Here is a 16,182-nt window from a genome sequence, read left to right on the forward strand (position 1 = left end):
TATATATATGTATTTTCTCCATCGAATTTCAGCATGGATCTTTGGAAATTAAGTCTACAATATAACTATCACCCTTAAAATATGAATAATCTTCCCAAGTATCACTCTGTTCACATTCTACCTTGTAGTTATTGTTTTTATTCTCGCAGTTATCTCTAAATATGTAATTTACACTGGGATGGTATGTCTCCTCATTTGTAGGCTGCGTCTTCATTCTTCCTACTAAATTTTTCCCCCCATCTAGATGGGAAGGGACTCACTGGTCTGTTGCATGGATTTTTTTTGCAGGATCTTAATCTTGATAGTTGGTTTTCAGGTCACATGTCCTCTTGTCCTTTGTGTTTCTATGTCCATCCACACGGAGACTGGAACAGGGCAAGTCTCTTACCCATTAGCACACTCCTTGGCGAGTGACCACAGGATGGCCTGTCATCCTCCCAGTCTGGATGTCCCATCCCATCCCAGGCCATGTTGAGCTCCCTTGATACTCTCCACCCAGACCCAAGGTTTTCATTCTTTCAATCTGCCTATATTTTTTTAACCTGAAATGCTTCTCTAAAGAGAAATTTCTCTCACTGCCACATAGCCACTCTGAAGGTGGATCTTACATAAGGCAAGATGAGTGCTTGAAACTCTGATTTTTAATAATAATTTATGCTTATTCTCAAAATAATGAGGTGGTTCACAAGCACCCTCCAAAACTGACCACCAAGTTTTCTGAAATTAATCTCTCTCTCTCTCTTTCCTCTCTCTCTCTCTCTCTCTCTCACACACACATACACACATACACACATGCACACACATATACACAAAGACACACACATGTCCTTGACAATATAACTAAAAAAATCCAAACTGTAAACTCATTTCATCATTCATTTCATGTATATTTAACCTTTAGAAATGAATACTTACTCAAGAGTATACTATACACATATACATAAATGTATATGTTTAGTACATCATGCTTTAAATTACTTTGGAAGTTGCTAATTAAATGCAGTTGGGTTATATATAAAATTTTCAAATGCTTGCATCTTAGATTTTAAGAAATAGTCCAGGCTTAAAGGAGACAAAGAAACTAGTTACTAGCATCAATCCTACATCTTCTACCCTGGTAGTAAAAGGAAACATGGACCCTTCACCTTACACCCACACCCACACATACCGTCTGTTATTTAATTAGAAAATATGGATGAAAAATGGTGACACATGACCTGAGTCTTTGCAGGTAGGCTGGCTGACATACTGGATGAGCTAAGGAAGAGGTAGGCCCTTGAATGGGCTTTCAGCATGCTTCCTGGTAAAACAAATTCTTTGTCTTTTCAGTAGTGGTTGTCTCTTTTGAGAACCAACGCTGACTCTGTAGGGTAGTCCAGCCTTGAACTCATGGCAATCCTCTTGCCCCAGTCTTCTCCCCCAGCTAGGATTATAAGCACAAGCTATACACAACCAGATTCAACACAACCGGATCCAGTTAGTTTTTGACGCCTGGAATGACCTAAAGTCTTCAGTTGACCTCCTTCTGCGCTGTCTAAAGATCTCTAAGTATTTTCAAAGATCAAATTCTTAAGCATGGATTAGAATGATTTAAAAGATAGGCGGCTTTTCTACTTATCCTATCTTGGTGATAAGCCTTTGGATACCAACATTTTAGTGAAACATCACCTGTATCAATGTAAACATACTGTTTCTGGTGAACAACCATTACACAGTGGGCAGTGAATTCAGTTCTGGGTACACTGTTTTGAAAAAAAAAACTGATTGAAAATTGCAGTACATATTAGGCTGTGGGAATGCACATCTATAAACCCAACCCTGGAGTGCTGAGGTTGGAGGATGAAGGATGAGTTCAAGACCATCTGGAAAACACAGAAAGACCCTATTTCAAAGGACACACAAAAAAAGGACTATCCAAGAGAGGATGATCCAGATAATAAGAACCTGGTATCTCTGCTCTGTGAAGAATGACTGAGAGAGTTATGGGTCTTTGATCTGGATCCAAGGATTCTGAAAGAAAGGGTGAAGATATAGACAAATATTTGGAGCATGAATCACAAAGAGCAGGTTGGGAGGTATGACTCACTGTGTGCTGTCTACAAGACAAAGCAGAACATCCCGAAAGGCAGATTTGGGGTCTGAGTAAGGGAGATGGTTGTGGCAGTAAGGTCATGATCTCTCTGTTACTGCAAGTGTTTAAACAGAATGTGAAGCAACTTCAATGAGATGTTCATTTGGCTTTCACTAATTCCAACTAATTATACAAGTATTAGATTAAGCAATCCACCTGGCAGAACCCTGCACTAGCAGCAATAAAAGATCAGAGACAGGATTGATTAAAATTGCCTGAAAGAACTGCCTTTGTACTCAAGAGATGGTTTAGCAGTTAAGAGTGCTTGCTATTCAATTATGATGACCAGGGGTTTTGTTCCAACATACACCTAAAAAACTGGACATCTGGAAGACCTGTATCCCTAACTCTGAGCTGGGGCAGAAGCAGAAGGATCACCAGGGCTTGCTGGCTCCCATCCTAACTGAGAAAACATGAACCTCACTCAGGCTCTGGGAGAGATCCTGACTCAAAGGAATATGCAGAGAGCAATACAGGATGAGACCTGATGCTTTCAGACTCCAATGTTCACACACAGATATCCACATGTACACACACACACACACACACATACACACACACACACGTTTGTCTTCCTTCTTTCTGTTCCCACCTCAGCTCAGCTCACCAGCAAGTGGTTACTATGCTTAGATCCTTCCACACTGCAGCTATAAAAATGACTTCAGTATATAACGACTCAAGTCATTTTTTTTCCCCTGACCAACTGTGATTTGTGATTGTAGCTGTTAAGGGCTATTTGCAAATCCTGCCTGCAGTTGGTCTTTGCATATGTGTAAAAAGAGCTAGATACTTCTCCACTGTTACCTGTCATCCTGGACATTTGCTGCTGGTCCGGAGGCCAGCACAATATAAATGGACAAAGTTACATGTGTGTGAATGGGGTTGTGTCTAGGGTAATGTACCCTGAACTTGATCAGTGATTTGAAAGGGAGTATATGTTTGCTTAGAAGTGGCCAAGAGACCTGACAAGTGAAATCCATCAAAATGTTGAGAATTGTGCTGATCATATTTCTTTCATTGGCCCCACTATGATGTTTTCTGCTGGACCTAGAAGGAAGCTTTACAATATGTTGCCAGCTATTAAGAATGGTGAAATAATGCCAACATAAAACAATTTATTGAAATCAGAGTAAAAAGGATGAACTCATTTCCAGAAGTGTCCATGTGCACAAATATGTCATTTACAATGGCCAAACTACAACAGTGGTGATCCCTAGAGGGAGTCAGGGGAGGATAAGAGAAAATTGGCCTTGGGTCTTTATAAACTTCTGCATTGAAGTTTTATTTTTGCAATGGTGATGTTTAGCTTTAATTGTCAACTTTATATAACCTAAGAAATACCTTGGAAGAGAGTCTCAGTAAGGGATTGTCTACTTTTGTGTTGTTTTGTAGGCATGTCTGTAGAAGACTGTCTTGTCAATTGATAGGGGGAGACCCCGCCCAATGTGGGTGGCATCATTCCCTAGGCAGGGGATTCTGGACTGTATAGAAACGTGCTAGTAGTCTTTAGTATAGGAAGCAGAGTGAGCACTAGGAAGGAAGCAAGCAAGGGCCCATGCATTTATTCTTGCTTCCTTTGACTGTGGATATAATACTTTAAGTTGCTGCCTTGACTTCCCCATGGTGATAGATTTTACAATTCCATTCCATAATGTGGAACCGTAAGCCAAATAAACCCATTCTTCTTTTAGTCTGAGTATTTTATCCCAGCAATAGAAATAAAACTAGAACATAAATGAACATGTGCTCTTTGCATTAATAAAGATTTATTATCATGCTGAAAAAGAAAAAATGTGCACCCAGAAAATAGCTTTGAGTTTAATTTTTGATGTTTAGAAGACAGCTTTGCATTTTACCTAAGGAAGCTGGGGTAGGATTGTAAAACAAAACAAAAAGAACTTGGCCATATTTTGAATTGGTGAATCTTATTTCCATAGAGACTACTCGCATGTACTAGCTTCTTATAGGATTTGAGAAGGGATGTTCACAAATGGGATCGGTGATCAGTGCACACAGAATACATACCTAACCATTTTCTTTTGTCTTCTATAGATCTTATTGGCTTGTCATGGGTTTGCTTCATATATACAATCATGAGTCTAGCATCCCTGGTTTTTGTTGTTCTGTTTATACCTGAGACTAAGGGATGCTCTTTGGAACAAATATCAATGGAGCTAGCAAAAGCGTAAGTACCCTATCATTGGTTGTTGGTCAAAATACAGTTGTTATATTCGATTAAATATCAACATTTGTTATTTTAGGATATTCCATTTTCTACAAGACAGCTTGCATAATTCCAGTTCCCCAGCCTTATCTCAAATGTGTGTGAACTATTGCTTATCAGTATCAACGGCTTTACAAGCTTATTTAGTGGTGAGCAAGAATTCCAAGCAGGGCTTGGTACTATATGCCTATGACTCCAGCACACTGGAGGTGGAGGCAGGAAGATTGAGTTCAAGGTGACCCTTAGCTCTGTGGCTTTTTGACTAGCTTTATATGATGTCATCTCAACCTTTTTCTCTCTCCCAAGAAAGAACTTCTTCATTTCTAGCTCCTCACTCAGTAGTCCACCTTTGTTTGGGGTACTAACTTGGCACTGGAATATGATGTCCATCCTGGGCTAGGACAATAGATGACTTCAGCCCTTCATATAAAACAGGCTCAGGTGTCTTTTGATCCCAAACACTTCAGGCTACAATTAGCAGAAAAACTCTCGCTTCTAAATGTCTGTAATTCTTTATAAGGTGGCACATTCGAGTTAATTTTAGCAAAGGTAAGGAGTGTCTTATATGATTAGGTGTTCAGAATTAAATTCTAGGCATTTAAGTGAATTTCACACGGGGAGGTGAGATAAATAACTTAACCGGCAAGTCGGCCAGGAACTACTGTCAGAGGCAGGGCACTGAGTTTTAACTGATCAAACTCATGGCCCGAGGGAAGTGGTGGCTGCAGCCTAGGAATGAAGGGAAACGTGTTCTTCTTAGGATTAAATTGCAGTGGAACGGGGGCCATGCTTAGTCCTGGACTTTATTGCAAAGGAGAAAACCACGTTATTTTTTTTTTTAATAGGTTGTGGTTTTTCTCTTAAAAAATAATGTCCCAAGCACTGGGTATGGCCACAGAAATTGTGACAGCGACACTTGCTTCCATCTGAGGGAAGTTCCAGGCTGATAGATGAGCCAGTGGTGGGACAATGTGTGCAGATGCTCATGAAGGCCGGTCCTTAGTCCTGTGCTAGCAGGGGCTGGAGTGAGGAAACTCGTGGAACCTTGACATGGTTGAAATCTTTAAAATAGTTTACTTTGTTAAGCAAAAACAAAACAAAACAACAACATACAAAAAACTTGCCTCAATTCAAATCATAAGTTGACTATGTCAAGTTTCAGGTTGTGCTTTCCTGCAGGTGAGGTGATTTTAAGAAAATGAAATGAAAATGATAATTTATAATGAAGCAAATGCAGTTGTGGAAGGCTTGATTGGCTAGGTAACTTGCGCGTGGAGTTTGGGCATGGACGTACACATTCTTCCTCCTACCTACAGGACAGCCTTTAGCCCAGGTTTGCTTTTTGTTTGTGACTCTCAAAACAGGCTAGCCTTGAACTCTCAATCCCCAGTCTCTGCCTCCCAACATCCACCGAGCAGAGCAGGTTTTTATGGAGGGTCATAAGATGTAGCTCTATCTGCAGTCTACCAGAGTTCATGCAGTAGGGAGGTAAGGATGCAGGAGGGAGTGGTAAGGATGAAAATGAGAGAGACATACACCGGCTACATTCATCACTACCTTGCCGACTTTGTCCGCTGTGATTTAACTCTTTGACTGGGCAATAGCCAAGAAAGAATTGAAGCCAGGCATGGTGGAGCACACCTTTAATCCCAGCCCTTGGGAGGGTGAGACAGGCAGATCTCTGAGTTCCAGCCTAACTTGGTCTACATAGCAAGTTCCAGGCTGGCCAATGCTATACCGTGAGACCTGTTTTACCACCCCTCCCCATCCCCAATAAAGAACTGGAAATTTAGGAAACAGCAACAGAAACTGTTTCTACTTCAGGTGGTAAGCAAGAAATCAGATCCTTGCAGTAGACCATGTTGGTTAGCACAAAGATAGATTATTCTTCTTGTTAGAGGATTTCATTGCATAAAAGTCCCTCCGCTCCAAAGGAGAGAATACCAGAGTTAAACCTTGAGACATTTTGGTAAAGAAGATATTGGGAATGGGGGTAGGGTCATGTACAGGAATATTGCACTCAGAGCTGGGCTACAAAGGTTAATAGGCACTTGTGAGACTGGGAGATGAACCCAGAACCAAGAGGAGTCAGGAAGTTTGTCTATCTTGGTAAAGAATTTGAACTTTATATTAAGGGCAGTAGTGGGTTTTCTGTACCTTTTGTACATGTGTACTTAGTGTGAAACATGCATATGTGTTTGAATACTTGTGTTCATGAGTACATACATGGAGGTCACAGGTGGGCTTTTGGCAACTTTCTCTATTGCTTTGAGCTAATGGCTGTCACTGAACTTGATGGTCACTGTTTTGGCTAAGGGGGTTACCCCTCAGTGCTAGGGTTGCAAGCATGCTTAGCCACGCCCAACTTCTGTGGAAGTACCGGGGTTTGAACTCAAGTCCTCGTGCTTGTGTGAACAACGCTCTTACCCACGGAGCCACTGCCCTAGCAGAAGTGTTTAAAGTAAAATGATATGGAGTGACCAGAGTTTAGGTGGAAGTTTATTTCTGACAAAATAGGAGGAACAGAAAGAGGAGTCACTAAACGAAGCTACTGGGGGGTGGCAGAGGGAAAGGGTATGAAGCTGGATGTAGTGTAGAAATGGGGCCTATGAAACTGGGACCTGCACAGGAAGGACAAATAGGGGGAAGAGGGAATTAGAATTGCTCGCAGGCTTCCAGAATCAACCTGCTGTGTATGCAGTTGGGAGAGGGTCTGGTGGGGGTTGGGGTTGGGCCCCCGAGTATCAACTGTGCAGATCCCCTCTGAGAGGCTTAGGAGACAAGATGTGCAAGTGAAAACAGGGAAGGAAGGTCAGGATGCACAGACGTCTGGGACTGAGGAGAAACTCTCTACAGATCTGGTGGTCGGTACAGGGACATAGGGACGTGGTCTGTGTGCAGTGGCGGGATGAGAAACACTTTGGAGAATCATCAGTGCAGAAGTGAATATGACTCCATGACTGGAGCAGGTCAGAGACCTCAGGCGTGCACTCTATTGCCTTCACAGTGATTTTAATTTGTGTGTATACATTTCGAAAAAAACTCAACTCCTAACTCAAGACACAAAGTGTGTTTTGCAAAGGTTTGTTAAAACACCTTGTGGACCACAGTGAGAGACTGTTGAAGGGAGAGCAGGACTGAGCTGCTAGGTGAACTGCTGCTTTCATTTAGCAAGGTGGACAAAACTAAGGGCTTATTAACATACCAATATTTCCTTCAGAAAGCCTAACTTTGAAACCCTTTCTCATTAGGCAGCTTTCGAGTTGTCAAGTAAAACAAATTGCAAATCATGACAACCTGAAGACAGAATCTATTTAGTGGGCTTCTAGAATGTTCCTGTAGAGAGTAGGATTCGGGTATGTAAAACTTATTCAGCACTCTGTGTGGGGGGAGAATATTAAGTGGCTACACGTCTGGCTTGCAGACTGTCTGTGAAACCACATTTGGTACTTTTGAGTCACGCAGTTTCTCAAAACCTTAATCCAGGCACTGTCTGAGACAATCATGCATTGACAATTAGGAGGGGGGTGTCAACGTCCGAAGTCATTGTGACCCCTCAATAGTACTGCGAGCGAAAACAGATAAGGAATCCGGGACAGAGGAATAGGAAGATGATGGCGTGCAAGTCTGTATATTCAGCTCAGAGCAGCAGCAATCAGGTGCCTGCGGCTGGGGGAAGCCCCACGCTGAAACCTGAAAGGAATAAGAATTTGGCTCTTTAGCTCCCGATTACACAACATTCAAAAGCCAGAAGCTTCTCTCTGCTTGCTGCCATAGCTTGAGAAATGCTTTCAACATGAAAATGTGTAAGCAACCTGAATCCTGTAAACCGACAAGAAGCGTTTGAAATAGTTGAGCAAGCTTCCCTGGAGAGAAATGCCAGAGATGAAAAATGGCCATCTGAGGACGGTATCAGATTAACTAAGGAAATGTAGGGCAGTGGAAAGCCCGTGGAACTTGCGAGTGCACAGAGACTCAAGTAAGCTTGCTCGAGGAAGTCTACTGCTGAGCCCAGGGAGTCTTTAGGAATTTAGAAGTTAATAAAACAAATGAATCAACTTTTGATCACCAGGGAAACCAGTCCCCATGTGTAAATCCCCATGGCGCTTTCCTGAGGACTAAGAAAGGAAACTATTTATAATATCGAATTAAATTTTAAATTCGATCCTACACGTTGCTTAATATTTTCCTCTCCCCTATTTGGAGTTGGTCCCCACCCCAGCCCCAGTTCTTACAAAGCTGAGAAAACAAATAGCCTTCCAAGGAGGCGAAGTTCCTTATAAAATAAATAGCGACTCAGCCGAGAGCCAGGAAGCGTAGCTGCCATCGTGTACTGTGAAAGGGCTTTGTTTGCAATATCTCCCCTGCCAACTACTACCCCAAGGTGTAGTATCAAATTTAAAGTTCATCTGATAGAGGGATGCTTGCAGTATTTACATTTTCCAAGTGGGATTTTCCTCACCCCCCCCCCCCCGGCGAAAACAAACGAGTGTTTTATGAAGAGTTTAGCGCCGAAGCCTTTGTACTGTCGCTGTTAATGGGCTGTGTGTCCATCCCTGTATGCACACGAGCAGCTTCTAAACACGGAGAGCTTGGGAGGTGGCTCTGTCAGAAAAGTGCTTGCCCTGCAGACCTAAGGACCAGCTCGATCCCCAGCGTCGGCGTGAAAGTGGGCTGACAGCCATGAACGCCTGTAATCCCGGCTCTGGGAAAGCCAAGACAGGAAGCTGGCCAGGTCTGTGAGCTCCAGGTTCAGTGAGAGGCCCTGTGGAGTGAGGGAGTGGGGAGGGACGGACAATCAATGTTGACCTCTGCCTCCACAGAAGCGTGTGTGTGTGGGGGGGGGGAAGCGCACACTAATTGAGTATCTATTATGCCCCAGACACTGGGGTAGTTGCTGCAACCATATTAGCAATGAGAAAAACAAACAAATACACCCAGGATAATGGCCATGCACTGATTAGCTCCTTAGTGGGGCAGGCTTCAGAAGGCTGTGCTGAGATAACCTTTAGGATACAATCTGGGCAATAAGAGGACAAGCCGGGAGGTCGGGGCACAGACAATGCAGGTAGAGGATCGTTAGTACGGAGGCTAACTCAGGAACAGGCTCGGCCTGTTTTTGGAAGGGCAAAGAGCTCTAGGTCAGAGCCACTGGGGTTGGTAAAGCAGGCTGAGCAAGGAGTTGGTTAGTTCTCGCTGGGTGGGAAAGGACTCAGAGTTTTAGCCTGGACAGTGGCGTGACCCGACATGACCGACATTTCAAGCCAGGTGTGTCGTGAGCATGTGCAACCAGCCACCTGGCAGCCTGAAGCTGGGGAGACTCACAAGCACAGTGCTGGCCTCAGATGGCCCTTCATGCCACCCGGCAGCGGCCGATATCACTAGTCCCTTAAAGTCTTCTGTCCTAGCAGGGGTCACTCAGGCTCCGTAGTCACACCGGCAGCCCTTGAAGAGTCAGCTCTGTTTCTGTGACATCGGCCCCATCATTCTGGTGTAGGAGGACCTTTTGTTTATGTGTTGCTTTTATTGGTTAATCAATAAAGAAACTGCTTGGCCTGATAGGGCAGAACTTAGGTAGGTCGAGAAGACAGAACTAAATTCTGGGAGGAAGGAAGCAGAGTCAGAGAAAACGGGCATGGAGCTGCCAGGTCAGACATGCTAAATCTTTCGGGGTAAGCCACGACCCCGTGGTGAATACGGATTATTAAAAATGGGCTAAACCAAGATGTGAGAGTAAGCCAATAAGAGGCTAGAGATAATGGGCCAGGCAGTGATTTAATTAATACAATTTCTGTGTGGTTATTTCGGGTGTAAACTAGCCGGGTGGCCGAGAGGAAAAGCAGGCCCTCTCCCTTTTTAACATCATTCCTCATCTCTTCTCCCCTTTCCAAGACTTCCTGTTTACCCCTTCACTCTTTTTTTTTTTTTATTGCTGGTATACTTTCCATCAGTATAAATAAAAACTTGCTGGGATCTCCNGGTACAGAAATCTTTCTGGTCTCTCCACAGGAATAGATTTTTTTTTTTTTTTTTTTTTTTTTTTAAGATAGGGCTCTATGAATCCCCACCTGGTCTTGAACTCATTATGTAGTTGAGAATAACCTTGATCACCAGATATTTGCCTCTGCCTCCCAAGTCTCCCAAGTGCAGGGGATTGTGTACCGAGTGTACCCATGTGTACATCCGGTTTATGCAGTGTTGGGGATTGAATTCAGGGCTCCCTGGATGCCAGGCAAACCTCTGCCAACCGAGTTACGCACCATTTCTCCCATCTTCTGAAAAGGGTGTGTTGGTGCCATTTTTCTTCCAAATTTGCCACTTCTCTATTTCTAACAAAGTCCTTTACCAGTCCTGTGCATTTCCCCTCTCCTGAACGGCTCCAGTGAGCCTTCCCTGAATAAGGCTAGCGCAGGGGCCGTTTCTCAGTGACATCCTGACGTAATAGCTTTGCCCCGTGTGGGGACCTCCCTTCTGATTGTCGCATTTCTCACCTGTCCACACCTGCTTCCCTATTTTCTCTGTGAGCTTGGGCTTCCTCCCACAACTCCTCTGTCACACTCATCACTTCATCCGGGTCAGAGCATGCCCTCTGGACCACAGGCCAGGAGTTGGAATCCACCTGCTTTGATCTCCCTCCTCAACTTGAGGCATGGCTGCTCACGTCTTGTTTACCTCTCTTCTCACGCTAAGAGATAAGCTAAACATGCTAATTCCACCCATGGCAGCCCCGAAGAGTCCATCTACACATTGGCTCCAGACCTCGTTTCCTCCTTGTGTGCCAATGTCTTCCTTTTCTTTGGCGGCAGCCATGAGCCAGTCTTTCCCTAATGGCTCCCTCTCATGCCCCGCCTCCAGTCTAGTAAGCCTTGCTGGCTCCTCCTTCCACAGGCATCCATTTCTTCTATGCTATCATGGTCTGAGGTGTCACGAGCTCCTTTCTTCACTGGCGTAGTGGTTACCTACCTGGTCCCCTTTTCTTTCCTTCCCCCCCACCCCATTCTGTTCCTTTGTTCCAGTCCCCTAGGGATTCATGATGTAGAGGAAAAGCTATATACAGTTTATGCTTTCTCCTCCCAGCCCCTTGCTTTAGTGGCTTCAGCCACCCTGACCTTCAGAACTCAGCAGGCATACTCACGGCAGCAACTCTTTCTTATGCTCTTCCCCTAGGCAGGAATCTGCCTCATAGTGCCGCCTCCCTCTTTTCTTGCCAACCTACTATAAATTGGACTTTGCATCTACTTTATTTCAGTTTTTAACAAGAGTTGAAACATTCCTTTGGCTTATTAGCTATTTCTCATTACGTTTAATTCCTTGAGAGCGGGGGGGGGGGAGCGTTTTACTTACATGGGTATATATTTACCACAAAGTCCTGCTGCCTGCAGAGACCAGAAGAGGGCATCAGATCCCCCCCCCCCCCCCCCCCCCCCCCCCCCCCCCGCACCACCCCGCCCCGGAACTGGAGTTATGGACAGTTGTGAACTGCTGTGTACCGGGAAGCATGCCCAGGTTCTCTCGCAGAGAAAACAATCTTAACAAGGAAACTCCGAGGAGCAGGGTTTTTTTCACTGTGTTCATTCTGGTTCCTCAAAACCTAGAACAATGATCGCCTGGTTTGTAATGGCAGCGCACTGTTGAATGCATGAATAAACAAACAAAGGAAGTGGATATAAGAATGAGGCATGGCCAAGATAACATCTCGGCTTGAAGTCTGAGACACTGAATGAACAGGAAAATGGGCCAGCCTGGAGGGCCCTAGGGTGCAGGGGTAGCAAGAATCACTTTGGATGGATTAATTTGGAGATGTCCATTAAGACACCAAATAGAGACACATTTGATAGGCAGCTGACTATGAATGCAAGTCTGTAAGTCTGTATAGAGTTAAATGTGGGAGGCCACTGCCTCATGAAACAGAAGCAGAGAAGAATGGGGCCCGAGACTGGACAAACCTCCCATTATGCCAATATTTAGAGATTGCTGGGCAGTGTGCAGAGGCAGGCGAGTCTCTGTGAGTTTGAGGCCAGCTTGGTCTACAAAGTGAGCTCCAGGACAGTCAGGATTGTTGTACAGAGACACCCTGTCTTGAACCATCTCCCCTCACGCCCACAGAAAAGGAAAGTCACTGAGCACCAAGGAGCTGATGGTGAGGATGGAGAAAAGCCAAAGGAACACCGTATTATTAAAGTTAAGTGTTCCAGGACAGTATGGGCTGGAAAAGACAGGCTTAAGACTCCAGGAGTCTCAGTGAAATAGGGGCCAAGCTGACTGAAGGGACAGGAAAGAGAACCCAAGTGAAGACAACCCTATGGTTTTGCTGTGGAGAGCAAAGGTACTCGCTGGCCTTCCACTCACCACGGCTACAGACCACCCATGGACCTGCTGACCTTCTCTAGTGTGGTGCTAGACAGATCATCAGCCTTCCCCGCCCAAGACTTTGAAGCCCAAGTGCCTGTCACTACAGCTTCACTTCTCTTCCTTGGCTTAGATTCATTGCTCCTCAACCCATCCACCCCCACCCAGTCTGTCATTCAGGAAAACCTTTAAGACTTCTCAGTTTATTTAGAACAAATGGGATTCGACCAGTTCCTTTAGGGTTAGGGACAACCTACTCTGAAGTAGGACGTTCGGACCCACCGCCACCTGTCGCAGTTCCCCAAGGAGTCTGACTTTCCTACTCTTTGAGATATTTCCACACTACCTCTCGCTTTCTGTTGTGACTTTTAGTTGGTGCCATCTGTGACGAGCATGCTCCCAGTAGCCCCTGTACCCTGGCCAGAGAGCACAGTCCCTCTAAGTACTGGCCCAGTGTATTCTGCGAATCAAGGAATCCCAACCTGAACTCCAGTTGCTGAACAACAGATGAGCAATCCCTGCGTCAGCTACTACCATCCTGTCTCCCTTTTTATTTTCTCGCCAGCACACCCTCAACTTACGGCTTCTGAGCTTGTTCTATGACAGCACAAGCCCCTTGGAAGCCAGAGTAACATCCAACCCCACCCACAGTGCCCTGTGGAAGAGAGGAAGGTTCACAGGCGTTCCCTTCTGTTAAATCAAAGGGGAGAGCATACTTTATGCTGGTGGACATCATGTGCTGTTGATGGGGAGCGAGGCCAAAGAGAGACACAGCGGGGAGCTAGACAAATGCAAGACAATGAATCTGGATTTGGGGCGATCATGACTCCTTTGTTGTTGGTAACAAAAAGTACTCTTGGAGTCCTGGTCAGTTATGAGGGCTGCTGTGGCCCCATTCTCAGAGGACAGCTGCCTAACTTTGTTCTCTGTAGGAGACTGCCCAAAGGCTGTAGGTACATAGCCGAATTCTTAGCACATTAAGGCTTCACCATGAAAATGTTTTTTCCATGACCTAAACCATGACAACCCCAGGGTGATTTTTAAAATAATAACGCTGCAGATTTCTTTCAAGCACAATATAAACCAAGAATGACATTTTCATTAGCGCCTCTCTCTCTCTTTTTCAGGAACTATGTGAAAAACAACATTTGTTTTATGAGTCATCACCAAGAAGAATTAGTGCCAACACAGCTTCAGAAAAGAAAGCCCCAAGAGCAGCTCCCAGAGTGTAAGAAGCTGTGTGGCAGGGGACAGCCACAGCAGCCTTCTCCAGGAACCTAAGGGGCTCAAATCCTTACATGTGGTGCTGTGGCAGGACCTATTACAGGGGGCTCGGCCATGGCTTCTCCTCAGTGTCGTGGAGAACTTTTACATGGACACCCTGAAATTAGAAAGACAACCTTTAATCCTCTTCCCCAAATGGGACCTTTGTCAAAAGGTAGACGAGGCAATACCAATGCCCTAATGTATCAGGTTAAAAAAAAAAAAAGAAACAATAACAAAATCCCTACAGACTCAATACCTTCTACGTTCTCTCCAGTGCAGCCTCTGAAAGATGAAGTTCTAGTGACAAGGCCAGCCTCTGCCTTAAGTTGTCTAGGATGCCAGTCACAGCTTAATACTTAGACACAGAAGCATTCTGGGCAGGCATTTACCATCTTTGCCTCTGAAGACACCCCCTTGCTCTGGGTTCTCTGTCAAAACATGGCGGATGATTCAATTGCACCTGTGTTGCGGATTAGGGACTATGGTGTCCTGGGAAAGCCTACTGACAACTCAAGTCCACCATTACCAAGATTACGTAGCTAGTACAGCACACATAATGAAAAAGTTAACCAAAATAGCCTTTTTAAAATTTTACGTGCGTTTAAAAAAATGTTAAAAAAATAAAGCATTTTTTTCCATTTTTTTAAATTAGAAAAGTCAATTTAAAAATCCTTGGGACCATATTTATTTAGAAATACCTTAGTGAATATTAGAAAAGAAGTCTGACGTAGATTATTATTTATCCAGATCTCTAAGCACATAGGTTTAAGTTATAAAGTCAAATCTATAAAAATTGTGTCCTGGGAACGCTTCCGTCCTAACCTGTAGCCATGCACAGCTGCCTGCCATTCTCCCCACTCCTCAGGAGTCTCTCTACCTCGGGCTATGGCAGGCTGCCCCACTGCTCCCTTTCAGATGAATGCAGACAAACGAAAGGACACTGATGTCAGGACAGGTCCCTGCTTCCCTTCTGTGATGGGCAGCGATGAGTCAGTCATACCCGCAAGGTGGGTTTTTCCCACAGGATGCACTTCTCTGGCCTACTTCTGCAGTTCAATTTTAAGATTTGACAAAACATTTCACCAACAGAATGTGCATGATAGGAAAACCTGTGGGAAAGAACCTTCAATCATTTAATAAACTACAGAAGGCACACAAAAAATAAGCCTTTAGGTACAACAGCCTAACTTGAAAAAATAATTCAAAGAAATATGAACCCGAAAAAAAGAGCCCAAACCCCTTATTTTGGGATTTTCTCCCTTTCACTCCCAAATGGTCCCAGTCTGATGGAGAGGTACATGGCCATCACACTGTCTTCTAGCCAAGTGGAAAGACAGTGGGTGCCCACAGCATCACAGAGAGCAGCCCTCGAGCCTCAGGAGTGTGACGGGAGGCCTGGTTCTGGCAATGCATTGTCTAAGTTAAAGGGACAGGAAGAAGCTGAGATTGAAATCGTCATTATGTCGTGGTGTATCTCACATCGAGTAGGAACGTGTGCTTTCTGCTTGTTGTCACAGGCGAGGGTAGGGTGTATTCTGCAGAGTATCACTTTAATTTTACTGAAATTACACGCCACGATTTAAAACAAAAAAGAGAGTCGAGGCAGGTTATCAACCTGAGCTTTTATCTTTTTTCCCCTCCAAGTATCAGATTAAGATATTTTAAAAATTGTTAAATGATTTGGTTTTAAACATATATGGACACACATACTTGGCTTTCTCGTATTTCTTGTGAATGGACAAGAAACAAGCAAAGGCAACTTGTTACTAATGACTGGATGTACGTACCATAAATGTTCTAATGTTCTCTTATTGTCCCAAGTATGGAACTAAACGCTTTTGTTTTCAAAATATTTTTTTTTTACCCAGTATTAGCCCCATCCCACCTCCAGCACACGAAGCCTTTAGTTTTGAAAAATAAAAAGGGGGAATACTTAAAATTTGTCTGTATATATTCACAGTTTTTATTTATATAAAAACTTTTTACAGTACTTGTAGAAAACCAGGTGACATGAGACTCACGCACTCCTTCCCAGCTTTGTCTAGAGGACTGCCCAGGAAGCTGCCAGGGAGCGCCCACACGGCAGGGACATCCAGACTTGGTCACGCTTTCTTGGCTCCTTCAATAATTCCAGGAGCTTCCGATCTGCCTGGCTTGCACGCTACTGAACACTGAACGTGTTGCGTCCTCTGGATCTGCCCCTTCCCTATCT

At 44.4% G+C, this 16,182-nt stretch overlaps 1 protein-coding gene across 3 annotated transcripts in view; it reads left to right on the forward strand.

The window, feature by feature from the left end:
- Positions 1-15,907, forward strand: part of Slc2a12 (solute carrier family 2 member 12) — a 55,090-nt gene extending 39,183 nt beyond the window's left edge. For all 3 annotated transcript variants that reach the window (XM_050159493.1, XM_050159492.1, XM_050159494.1), the window contains exons 4-5: positions 4,184-4,316; positions 13,832-15,907. In XM_050159493.1, the coding sequence (XP_050015450.1) occupies positions 4,184-4,316; positions 13,832-13,985 (287 nt within the window). In that variant the 3' untranslated portion in view covers positions 13,986-15,907. The remainder of the gene's footprint in view (positions 1-4,183; positions 4,317-13,831) is intronic.
- Positions 15,908-16,182: the final 275 nt, after the last annotated feature.

Source organism: Alexandromys fortis, unplaced genomic scaffold, assembly GCF_014885135.2.
Source record: "Alexandromys fortis isolate MF-2015 unplaced genomic scaffold, M_Fortis_MF-2015_v1.1 scaffold_107, whole genome shotgun sequence".
NCBI lineage: Eukaryota > Metazoa > Chordata > Mammalia > Rodentia > Cricetidae > Alexandromys > Alexandromys fortis.